Below are 13029 nucleotides of genomic sequence, written 5' to 3' on the forward strand. Positions count from 1 at the left end.
TAACTTGTGTCGAGCTACAATAGTCTATCAATTTAACTGGTTAAGAGGTACCAATGCTTCATGTTAGCTTCATGTTATTATTGGTGAAGGTAATGTGGACCTTACATCTATGCTGGGTCCTCTGTGGTTCTTCATACCAACTGTTCCATATGTAGGAAATCTTTGTAGTGTGAATATAGATGCCATGGAAGATTTGGATGAGATGGAAGTCCACCTCAGATCAATTGACTGCAAAAGAAATTTCTGCCTCGGTCTCTCAGTAGCGTATTGCGTGCTTGTGCAATTATGCACGTGTGCCCCCAATTTTTATTATTTGAGTATTGCGTCTCTGTTTGGGTGTTTGTACACATGCCTATGACTACGATCAACTCATGGCTCTGGCAATTGATTGCTTCTAACTTTTATTCCATTCATGCCTCTGGTGTAATACACTAAGTACTAGGGCAATCGGCCCGTAAACTTAGCATATATGAATTGCATATTTGTTTTAATGCACTAAAGGATACACGCTTGGGCTGACAATACACCATTCTTTTGATGATCTTGGGTCTTATTTAATGGCTTCTCGTGCTTGGATACAATAAAAGCACAGAAGATGGCTACGTCTTTGAGGAATGAATGCATTCACAATGATAGTTTTCACGGCTTCCCATGCTTGGATACGATTAAAGCAAAGAGAATTCCCATACCTTAGAGGAATCTCAGTGCATTCACAACGCCAATTTCTTAAAAACCTTTCCGAACGGCCGCCCTAATTGTGGCATAAATCCCTTAAAGAAATGATCTAAAACACTATGCAGATCCATTTGCTACAAAACTGAGTGGGGAAACATTTCCCACGTTGAAATAATTGAAAGAGAGGGACAGAGATTGATTTCACTCAATGATTTTTGCATTGAAAAGAAAATCCCGACTTTACATTGCTGGTATCTTTTTGATTTTTGGATTTTTTTTTTTTTTTGGTTTAAAGTTATAAAAAAATGTAAACGCATTAGAAATTTGCCTCATCCTCAGCAAATTTCAATAAATACCTCAAAATTGAAGGCTTAAGATCATCTTTTACTTCGGCTTTGGTTTCAAAAATACCCTTCATTATTCGTGTGTAAAGCCTTTCAAGCTGTGGAATGCTGTAGCTAGCGGTATGCTTCACGAGAAGCAGCTTGACAGACTCCACTTGGTTTGAAATATCACCATCAGACATTACGACATCTTCAGATCCGCTCCCATCAGCATGACCAGAAGCTTCTCCAGAAGTTTCATGCTGATTACCATCAGCAGATGAGGTTTCTGGTCTTTCAGGATTTTCATCATTTGTCTCAGGTTCCTGGGATGACTTTGGCAGTTGTGAATCTTGCTGCCGTGACTTATCTTCTACTGTTGAAGCTGATTGTCACCAAGTTCAATATCAAGATATTAAGTTTTCTATCTGATTCTAATAGAAATTTAAACATGAGAAATTCAGAAGTTCAGATAAGAAACTAGAAAAAGATCACTCTGGCAATGGGCATGTTGTGTGCGGTGGGTGTGTGTGAGAGAAAAAATGAATAAATAAATAAAGAAAAAAAAAAAAGAAGAAAAAAGAAAAAAGAAACTATAGTGATGCTGCGATGGTAAGTACTACAGTAGGCCTTTAATTTTTTATGCATCCCCTCTCAGGTCAGTGATGTACCAGAGATTGATACCTAAGATGGATTTTATAACACAAACAATTTAGAGGGAGTTGAAATCCGTATGCATCTGTGCTAACTCCAGGGAAATTCGGTGAGGTAGGAATTAAATACAATTTAGACTTGTTCCATCTATGCATCTCTTTCATGATACTAACAAAATTGATGTTAAAAAGTGATGCTAATAAATATAATAATCTCTAATGTACCAATGTATAAAAAATAAATATGAAATGAGAATCACAACTTAATAAATATAAAATCTCTAATGGACCAATGAACTCTAGCCAAGTGGTACCTCCTCCCCTTATAAACATAAGTGGAAAGTAAGGTCATAGGTTGAAAATCCACCAAATGCATGTATAAACTTACCAATAATAAGAAGAAAAATCTCGATCAGGTCACATGCAGTTTTAGTTGAAAGTTCTATTACTTGAAAATCAAAACTAATTCAAAATCTAGGTCAAAGATTTATACGATTTTTTATTTTTTTATTTTTATTTTTGATAAGTAAGATGTATACGAGTTTTTACAAGGGATTTATTGCTTACTGCCCATTTTATTTGAAAGTGTGTTCCAGTTGTGGATGATTTTTGAAAATTTTAAACTGCCCAATTTCTTCTCTTGCCTATTCCCCAGTACATATATATGAGCCTTTTTAGAAGACAGTTACAAAATGATACCTAGTAAAGGAAGATATTGCGTTAATGGTTTTTTGTTCTTACAGATAAGTTAGAACCATTAACAGAAACTTTGGTCCTTGTTACAACCGGGCAAGGTCTCTGCTGTTTTGGCAGTGATTTCATTGAGGCATAGTACTAAAAGCATAACAACTACAAAGGTTTTAATACCTGCATGTGCAGCATCAGCATTCTTCTTTTGCCGTTTCAGTGCCTCATAACTTTGATCTAGATTAACCTCTGGTTGGACATTACGAAGTCGTGCACTCACTCTGGTAACAGTTCCCAGCTGCACAACAGGGTTAGATGGGAAAGTAGAACCTGCCAAATCATCTGGCAAATGCATAGGACCACCTTGGGCAGCAATCTTGTCACAGTATGCAACCAATGCAGGGTCCATTTGTGATAGCATCCCATGCACCTGAGAGGGAAACAAAACAAAGGAGCAACTTTATGACATGTGACTGAGCACCCACAACTCAAAAGCAATGAACAAATAAACTTACTGCATCTCGAAGTTCATAAGCTCTACTAACAATCCTAGCACCGTTATAATCATCTCCATTGTAAGCCTGAACCAGGGACAGCAGAATACATCAAATTGCCATATGATAAAAATTGTAAGACAAACATCAAAATGTAATTACAATAACTGTTTGAGTTAATCTTTGTGCAACATGTTCTTAAGGAACTCAGTAGTACAAAAATGCAGTAATCAAGTCACAAAATAAAGTTTATAGCACCCTGTTTATTTGGTTGAACTTCAGATATTCAAAGCAGTTACACGTAATGACTAAACATGAACTCATTTGTATAAAACATTAAAAAAAAAAAATTGCAATTCTCAAGTAAGCTTAATGCAAACTTTTTGGCAACAGAAACAACAGTGAGATTCAATGCAAAAGCAACACCATAGAACACCCTACTTCATGAAAGAACCAGCATCCCAAACAAACAGTGAAGCTAAATTCCTGGGTCCTGCCCGGTCACTGGGTAATGAGTGGGAGTTGATCAGCAAATGCTTTCGCAATCTCCTCAAAAAAGGTCACACTCCACCCTTATAAAAGTGAAGGTCGGTGCGTGAAGTAACACTTATTATAAATTAATATTATTGATAAATTACATGCATCAGCATAAGTTGTTACTTCACTTTAGCCTAACTTCTGGTTGTTATTATTATTTTTTTAACCAACTGCGGGCCAGAAGCTTCGTCAAACTCTCTGAACTCGCCACTTAAAAGAGCAGAGACCCTGACTGGTTATAACCAAGTTTCTGTTAATGGTTTTGTTCTTACAGATAAATTCACAACATAGCTAGCCTATTGAATATTATATGGTTTTGACTTTCTACATTGCATGCAATACACAGACAACTTGGTGACGTAATAGGGATGTCAGCACAATCAGTTCATAAGCAGGATTAATTGAAACAGAACATTATCACTTATTGGCATCCTACAAAATATTTATTTTAAAAAAACCATTAAGAGAACAATTATTACTGAATTTGGTTATTTGGAAATACAAAAAATTTTCATAGGAAGAATGTTTTTCTTTTAAAGCAACAAACAGCATGATAGTTCAGTCAATCACAAGCAATAAAAAAAAAAAGTTCTAAAAATCAATATCTTACTTTGCACTGTTTGTGTGGTACAAGAGAACATACATATTTTAGTACAAATTATTACCAACATTAACAATAATGTCAATAACAAAAAAGACATTACTTTAGAAAAATCTCTTACAGTAATATCTAATTTTTTCCATAGAATTAACTTGTACCATGGTTTTTAAACCTAGACTGGACTGGACGGTCTGACCAGGTCAACTGCAACCTGTCAATGAAGCCAGTTTTATAGCTTTGATAATGGGATCATTCACTTTATGCTAGTGAACCGTCCAAGCTGCCAGTCTGACTGGCAAACTATTAAACCATTCATGGTCAGACACTTGGACTAGGTCTTAAATGTTGGAAAAATTGCAATGGCGGGATGGGGTTTCGAATCTGTGACTTGTTCTTTAAGGATATTACATGCTAAACATCAGGCTATAAAACCAAATTAATGAACACCTAGGATGCACGGACACTTTATTTGGGGTGTTGTATCCATGTCGTAACAATTTCCAATCTGCCATATCATGTTATAATTTTTCAAAAATTGCTTGTCGCTGTATTGTACCCATACCTGTACCCATGCATCCTAGATGAACACGTATGATAATTATAATTTTATTTCAATTCAACCCCTTTCATAGACCTTGCTAAATGAGTGCCACAGCATTGCCCCTATTCTTTCTTATCCTAACACACTTGACCATCCCATGACAACAAATATATATTAGTTAATTAATGAACAACTAATATATTTATTTTGAAAATGATAGTTTTAGATTAAGCTGCTTTGTGCTTGAAGGATTAATAAATCCATTATTTATTTATGCTAGTTTATGCTTTATTATTTTTTTATTTGTCTTACAAAATTTGTGAAAATCATTTGAAAATTAGTTAAATTTTTTTATATATTATTTTCAATCAATTTAGCTTTATTATTATTATTTTTTTTCAAATCGAATCCATTTATTTGTATTACAATTAATCATGATGTCATCACATTTCAAGTTCCGGTTGAACCCCAACTCAACCTTTAAACCTTCCTTTCTCGGTTCTTTAAATGGTTTGATTTTTATAACATTCCTTGGCACAATTGCTTGTAATAATATTTTTTTATATATCCCTTAATTAATGATGTATTTAGGCTTTCTAAATCAATGTTCTTTTGGTAGGTATTTTTATGAAGAGAACGTGTCATTTGAGATCGGTGCTTGTGTAACTCAGCAATATATATATTTTCAATTTTGTTTTTGATTTAGCCATATATGATAATATGAATAAACACAAAGGTGTTTTGAGGTCTAACATAAGAACTTCCCTGTGTTAGGTTATAACTCAATCAAGGAAGCGTATGAGTTATGACAGGGAGAAAAGGAATTAAAATGTAACTTTTGGAACATAAATGACAATTACTTATACACTCCTATATGGAGCAATGTTACTGCGAATCCTAATATCATTTATGTGCAGGCTGTAAGCTAGTGCTAAAAGATTTTGGTGCTTCAACTGGCCTGTACAATTTCCTATTACAACAATATACAGCATCTAAACTTCCAAACATTGTCCTGGTCACTATGAGACATTTCAACAAATATTTAGTTACATGCAAAAACCATAGCAAAGAACACGCACCTTCGCATTGGAAACAATGAGATCTACTTCTTGCGCGAATGTTGAACATGTAATATACTGCCCTGAATCAACACGTTGAAGCAGAGTAGACACGTCCAGAGGGTTCTGGATAATTGAACGGTAGTTTGGAGCATCCTCGTCCAAGACTGGAAAATGGAAGGCGCTAAACCGTTTATCATACAAAACCCTGCAGACACACGAACAAAAAATATATAAGAGAGAGGGAAAGATTATATAGAAGATTTCTGATAAAATATTATGACAAATTTAAATAGGACAGGAGCTCATATGTGTTGAAGTGGGCTGAAATATCCAATACTATTAATTGGATAAGAACACAAAGTTAAAACCCAACATAATTGTGCACTATTCATCATTATATTTATTGGATAAGGACAGTGTTAAAACAAACATCTTGCCTCATAATCTGACACAAAATGCAATTAATGACAAAACCAAGAAATGCAGTGATATCAATTAACGAAATATACCAATCTTTATGGAGTGGACTAGGGGTAGAAAGGAAAGGACTATCTTACCGGTTGCAAACATCTCTTAGGCACATTCGCAATCGGCGAAGGGCATGCTGCTCAGCTTCTACCTTGGCTTTTAACTCAGAGACCTTTGGACCACTTGCCACTTTTGGTGCCTTAGGAAGTTCAGTGAGGGAGGCCGACTTGGGTGATTTTTTTGCTGTGCCCTCCGACAAGACTGACAGAGCAGCTTCAATTAAGTGGTCAAAGAACAAAGATCTGTCTTCAGCAGATGGTTCACTGACCTGGTAGCTGACCCCAAAAAAATAAAATAATAATAAACATAAGAGTATAAAATTAACTTCAGGCATGAAAAGCACTTCTGATATGATAAAATTGACTTCAAAAATTTTAAGTTTAATGCATCAGGTTTAGCGAATATTAACATTAGCCAAAAACACTAAATTGAGTAAAAACCGTCGTGCATGTCTAGTAAGCATTTAAAAATATGCATCATAAGAATCAGAAATGACAGAGTCGGAATCTGCAATATAAGAGGACTATTAAAAGAATTGAAATCCATGATTTTTTACCATGACAATCACCAACATTTAAAATAAGTACCAGAAGAGTTACAAATATCAGTATTTGCCAAAGAGCTTTCAAAAAACAAAGGAATGCATACACATAACGGAGAGAAAATATTGAAGAAGGCACATCTTCAATTTCAGCAAGTGGAACAGAGGATGTTCCAAGAAATAATATAGGTAAGTCAGAAGGCAATTCTTCCAGCAAAGTCTGCAGGACAGCCCTGAGCTGCTCATGTGCCTGCAATATCAAGTCTATTAAAATTAGACAGCAGAAGAGCAACACAGGGTATATCAAGGATTTGTGAAGCACATTATAAGAATAAAAATGAATTTTGAGCATGCAAAATTGCTTATTTAGCACATAATTCACATCAGATGTGCAAAAAAATCACTCACATTCTCCCACCAAAGGTTGAACTGAGGTAAATAGAGTATTGATGGTGTTGTTCTCCTTGCTTCACCAAATATATGTACCAGTGCCTCCTCTGGGGTCTTTGCACTAGGATCTGAAAGAAGAGATGGAAGTCCTAGAGAATGAACGGGAAATTTCTCCATTTCATGTAAAATTGCTGGCCCAATATGATCCTGTTAAACTAAAGCAGTAAGTATATTTAGTTTGCAGTTCGCATAGTGGTAATTTATCATATTCAATAAGTTCCATGATATTTACCAGCCCAGTACCTTCACCACCATAAATTAGAAGTCGAGGCCTGTAGACAAGAGGAATAGCAGAACCATAAGAGAGCATAGAAAGCTTGGTCAACTCTGATGAAACTCCAATTGGAGGGAATATGTCTGATATAGTATTCATGGCTTTCTGAAGATGTCTTTGTAGACATGGTGCAACTACTGAAGACAGCGGCCTAGAGTGCACAACAGCTCCTCGGTGAGCAGCTGGGGTAATTGTTGACATGGCTTCAACAAAGTGATACTTCTCAACCTTTACTGAATCAACATCAATCACAAATTTGTCATCACTTGTGTAAACCTGAGGATATTTTTCACGAAAAGCACGAATGGCAGCTTCAGTGCACAGAGCTTTTAAATCAGCACCACAGTAGCCTACACAACTAGCTGCAAGTTCCAATTTTAGATCCTTTGAAGGAGGATGTTTCCATTTGCGAGTGTGAATGTCCAAAATTTCAGCACGTGCCTCACATCCAGGCAAAGGAAAATTAAATTCACGATCAAATCGACCAGGGCGTCGCAAGGCTCCATCAATGGCATCAATCCTGTTGGTAGCTCCGATTAAAACAACTTGTCCACGAGAATCAAGACCATCCATTAAAGCAAGCAATGTAGATACAATAGAATTATGAATTTGCTCTTGTTTGCTAGATCTCACAGGAGCGAGTCCATCTATTTCATCAAAAAAGATGATGGAAGGCTGATTCCTTTGTGCTTCCTCAAAAAGTAGTTTCAATTGTCTTTCAGCCTCACCAACCCATTTGCTTAGAACATCGGCTCCCTTACGCATGTAAAAACTCACTTTCTGGCCAGCCTTTGACGCAGCACAGGCTAATGCTCTGGCAATTAACGTTTTCCCAGTGCCAGGAGGACCACATAACAATACTCCTCTTGGTGGGGTGATGTGATAACTAGCAAAGAAATCTGGATATAATAAGGGAAAGAAAACCATTTCCTTCAAAGCATCAATATATTCAGAAAGCCCACCAATATCATTAAAACTAACACTCTCATCAACCTGTAAAGGTTGAATGTCAGCCCCTCCCTTTGAGCTTGGCCCAGCAGTTTGAATCCCAGAAGTCAACGTAGTAAAAGCATCACCCTGATGACCCCAACCTGATGCAGCAATATTCAATCCCCATGCTGTTGTCCCATGCATCTCTAGTCCCCCAAGAAGCCAAGGAGGCCCAGATCTGCTCCCACCTCTCCCCCAGGGAATTGCAGGGCCTTGGTCCAGCTCATCCACAAGAAGAGAATCATCAGAATCTTCAGCTCTCGTCATACGATGACGCTTATGAACTCTTGATCCACCCTTCCTTACATCCCTACCAACCTTAGTCCCCATTCCTTGGTGTAATACTCTTCGAGGAGATCTAGGTCTTGGCTTACCTTCTTCCATAGACAGCCGTCTTACTTCTGCACGATTTCGGAGATCATATCTCCTCCTTCCCTCTTGTTCTTCTTCACCCTCTTCATCATCACCATCACCATCGTCATCTCCTTCATCCTCACCGTCATCCTCATCTTCACCCTCACCTTCATTTTGACCATCATCTGCGTCATTATCGTCAACATCATTCCCATTTTCCATGTCATCTTGACCTGCCTTCTCTAATGAAGTACCTTGCTCATCATCAGACTCTAACTCCAACCGTTCTCTTGCCATTGATTTAGAACGACGAGGGCGCAGTCCTTCACGCCTAGGTGCTGGTTTAGTATCCACAATCTTCCTACGCTTGGGAGATGATAAGTCATCATGACTCATACTATTGTCAACCCGGTTCCTCAAACGTCGAAATGTGGGTCTCTGAAACAAAACGGTGCAACTTTAGTCCCAAAAAGAAAATTTTGTATGGTATTGTTGAAGATAAAAACCCTAGCATAGCCAAGCTAATAACTAACTTCCACAAAAATTGCATGTTGGTAGAGTAATAGATCTCACCATTAAGTCTTCATCCTCTGTTCCAGAACTATCTGTGTAATCCTCGAGATTTACAGAAACCCTTCTCTTTCTTGTGGAACGCCTAAGGTTGGTTGCAACTGACTGCAAATATAAGCATCAAAAACATATATGAGAATATGAAAATGCTTGAAAAATCTATGGAAAGGGACCACTGTCTTGATCTTATTTGCTTCAACAAAAGAGGACATATTTCTGGCAAAAGCGTAAAAGATGATACATCACAAAACCAATGACTGCTAACCATTAAATTTATGTCTCTCTCACTACAAATTACAATCTGCTATCAAATAGTCATATAAGCAAAAGCAATTATATCTTCACCACCATACAAGGAAAATTCTGAATATTACATAAACTCATGCTATCGATGTGTTGAACCTCCGTGAAAGGATTTTAGTTATAATAGAAGCAAGAAAATTAATGATATAACTTTTGACTTTTGGTGCATTAACAATGCCTGTGTTTTCCAACTTCATGTGTTATCAACAAGAATTACAGCACATAATTTGAAAGTACGAACATGAAACTCCAACACAAAAAATCGCAAATTTACACCACACAAAAATTCACAGAATTTCCAGTGCAGTTTTCTCTTCTTCTTTTTCTTCTTCTTCTTATTTTCTTTTATTTATTTATTTTTAATATTAAGATATTAACAGTTTCTAATGACACTACTGGCTAAGACTATCACATTACAATTCATCAAGTTGTCTCTTAAAAACGAATGATGCATAACCAAAAACTAAAGAACACTAAAGCAGAAGAAGATAAATTATACTTTTCATCCCTGAAAATTGGTGTTTTTAGTCCGTCAAATTTAAAAAGTTAGCATTTGGTACCTAAAAAGTTAGGATTTTGTCCCTCCATCTATTTTTTTTTGTTGGTTTATGTGATTAACAGGCTGCTAAGGCACTCTATTTTTTAGGACTTAATAAGGTACCAAAATCAAACCAACCCCATAGAGGGACAAAATTGTTGCCTTTTGAAATTTCAGTGACCAAAGTTGAATTTTTGCCCCAACTTCATGGACCAAACGTACCCTAAAAAAAAAGCTTCACAATATACTTTGTACACAATAATTCCCATATTTTACCAAAATGTTCTAATGAACTTCCTCCTTCCACAATAAGAAATGGAGAATGTTGTCATGAGTTCAAGATGCACTAGCATTTCACCAATGAACTCAAGCTATAACGCTCTGTTTGTTTTGATGTAAAACCTTATGTGAAGATACTTTTCTACATATTCATGTGTTTCGTGGGTATCAAAAAAAAAAAAGGGTCAAAGAAAAACTATCTCTTGACTTCCCTTATATCTGGAAAACAACTTTATCTCACCCCATCCTAAATAAGGGAAGTCAAAAGTTAGTTTTCCAACTAATTTTTAAGGTTGCTACCAAACACGAGAAAATGAGATGTTAATGTCGAAACAACAGGACAGAGGGCTTCAAGACTCATTATGTGCATGCATTTTAAATAATTCTATAGACGTGTTTGTTGGAAACACTAGGAGTGGTGCCAATTTGAGCTACATAAGGCTGTTCTTCAATACACACTTAAATTAAAAACAAACAAATACAAAGGCTTCGAAAAATCAAAAAATCAAGAATCATTGAGCTACATAAGGCTGTTCTTCAATACACACTTAAATTAAAAACAAACAAATACAAAAGGGTTCGAAAATAGAAGGAAGGAAGGAAGGAAGGAAGCACTGACATCTTTACTGGGAGTGCGAACACAGAGCATTTTGGCAATCTGAGAAGCGGCAGTCCTGGTCTTGCTCTTGGTCTTCTGCTTCCTGATGTTCCCTGTATAGTACAAATACGCTCTCCCGTACATCTTCGGCCTCCTCCGCAGCCTATCGCTCGTTCGCACCGGCATCGCCATCCCCTCCCCCGCCGCACCGCCACCCTCTCCATCCCTTCCTCCTCCTCCTCCTCCTGATTTCTTCGAGTGCATACCAATTCCAATTTTCCAACCCCCAAACCCAAAAACCACCAAAAAAATTCTATCTCCACTCTGCACTCCACACACACACAGAGCAACTGTATATAACTGTAAAATTAACGGTCAATTGCAGAAATTAACAGGAAAAAAGTGCATGCAGTGTAAAACTCGTGCAGGGGGAGGGGTATAAATGGAAATGTGATTTTTTTTTTTTGTGAAAACGCGAATGAATTTCAAGCTAGCTGAGTTGATGAATTTTTTTTTGTTTTTGAAAAATCATTTGCAGAAAAAAATTTGACGATCGTGAGAGGAAGGAGATGGAGGGTGGAGATTTACCTGATCAGAGACACACAGAGAGATCTAACGGTTGAAATTTGCAGAGAGAGAAAGAGAGAGAGAGAGAGAGCTAAAACCCTTTGGGAGTGAGAGAGAGAGAGAGGTGTGGAGTGGAGGTATATAAAAAACCTAAAGAGAGAGAGAAAGTCGAAGGTTTGGGTTTGGGTGATTGGGTTTTGGGTTGGGTGACTCAGTACGGACTCGGGGGTGAGTCACGAGTTCCGAGTTCGAAGTTCGAGGCTAAGGAAAAATGGGACCCAGGCAGGCCTTTGTTGTTTTTGCTTTGCTTTGCTAATTGCTATGCTTGAAGTCTCTCTTCTGCCTTTGCTGCCTTGTTTTGAGCGCCACGTGTGTGTGATAATATTTTTTTACCGTGTTTGTGTGTTTGGCAGTGACATTACGTTACGGAAGCCAGCGAATGAATGCTTGCCACGTAGGATGAAGATCGTTGTGTTAGTTGGAGGAGTTTTATTTATGCTGATGTGGCAGATTATCATTGGGCTTATTTTGCTCCGTCCAATACATGGTTTTTTTTTTTTTTAATATAAATATTTTGGGGTTTTATTTGATGGTTTTGGCTTACTTCCAATACTTTATTTTTAACTAAAATCTCCTTTTATTTTAATGAGAAACTGCCACATCACCCACTAACAAATGACTTGTTTGGATAGATAGGGAAGGAGGGAGAGTAGATGGGAGGATAGTGTTGGCTAAAAATAAGCTAATTTTGTACTAAATCTACTATAATTTTGTGGAAATTAAAATCCACTATCACTTACTATTATTGTGGGGGCCGGTTAGTCACTAAAACTATTAAAGTCAAGTTGATTGGGCCTGTGGCCCATCCGAAGAGGCAAACCTGTCCGAGGAGGCCTATATCAGATTAAAGGGGTAACCAAACGAAGGGAAGAAGGAATATCATGAAAGGGGAGTTCAGTATTCGTCCGAGGACAAAACCATTCTCGGCAATACAAGTCCGAGGACGACCAGGACGCCATCAAGTAACAAACACATTTCGAAGCTACATCACCACTCAAGGTGGGATAAGGGGCCAAAGGTGGGAGAGAGAAGGCAAACAAATATCTACGGTAACAGCTGCCCCCGCATTAATTGCCTCTCAACCAACTCTCTGACCGCATTAATGTGGAAATGATGTCTGAACAGTGATGAAGCAGCCTTACAGCTACTAGAAGGAGGTTCCAGAAGGTGTTAGATGAGACAGAAAGAGATCCCCTGAACCCAACCTACACGTGTGTGGTGAAGATGGAATAAAGAGGGCGGTATATAACATGAAAAGAGGGCATGCAGGAAAATGATCAGAAGATATAGAGGAAAAAAGAGAAGACTCAAGAAGAAAAGGTGAAAAACAAAAGAACTGTATCTATTTCAAAGAAAAACCGATTGTTGTAGCAGCTCTGATCCATCAATAAACGTGAGATTGAAT

The 13029-nt window shown here is 37.3% G+C and overlaps 1 protein-coding gene across 3 annotated transcripts; it reads right to left on the bottom strand.

The window, feature by feature from the left end:
• Positions 1-874: 874 nt before the first annotated feature.
• LOC115963759 (ATPase family AAA domain-containing protein At1g05910) lies at positions 875-11702 on the bottom strand. 3 transcript variants are annotated; one of them, XM_031082905.1, is made up of 11 exons: positions 11586-11702; positions 11019-11321; positions 9283-9384; positions 7324-9147; positions 7050-7238; positions 6749-6891; positions 6130-6375; positions 5591-5777; positions 2854-2919; positions 2519-2768; positions 875-1383 (listed from the first exon to the last, which is right to left on the bottom strand). In XM_031082905.1, the coding sequence occupies exons 2-11, from the start codon at positions 11259-11261 to the stop codon at positions 992-994; spliced, it is 3642 nt and encodes a 1213-aa protein (XP_030938765.1). In that variant the 5' UTR covers positions 11262-11321; positions 11586-11702; the 3' UTR covers positions 875-991. The 3 variants fall into 3 exon arrangements, with proteins under 3 accessions (XP_030938765.1, XP_030938763.1, XP_030938762.1); XM_031082903.1 differs by having other exon boundaries at positions 11019-11347; XM_031082902.1 differs by having other exon boundaries at positions 11019-11357.
• Between the last annotated feature and the right edge of the window lie 1327 nt (positions 11703-13029).

Source organism: Quercus lobata, chromosome 10, assembly GCF_001633185.2.
Source record: "Quercus lobata isolate SW786 chromosome 10, ValleyOak3.0 Primary Assembly, whole genome shotgun sequence".
In the NCBI taxonomy this organism is placed as follows: Eukaryota; Viridiplantae; Streptophyta; class Magnoliopsida; order Fagales; family Fagaceae; genus Quercus; species Quercus lobata.

What these genes read in the sequence shown, in the direction of transcription:
- LOC115963759 (XM_031082905.1), bottom strand. Translation starts at nt 11,261, where the DNA reads ATGCACTCGAAGAAATCAGGAGGAGGAGGAGGAGGAAGGGATGGAGAG. An exon ending in TCAACCTTTGGTGGGAGAAT is followed by an intron (nt 6,892 to 7,049) that starts GTGAGTGATTTT and finishes TTGATATTGCAG; the next exon opens with GCACATGAGCAGCTCAGGGC. An exon ending in CTAAGAGATGTTTGCAACCG is followed by an intron (nt 5,778 to 6,129) that starts GTAAGATAGTCC and finishes GTGTGTCTGCAG; the next exon opens with GGTTTTGTATGATAAACGGT.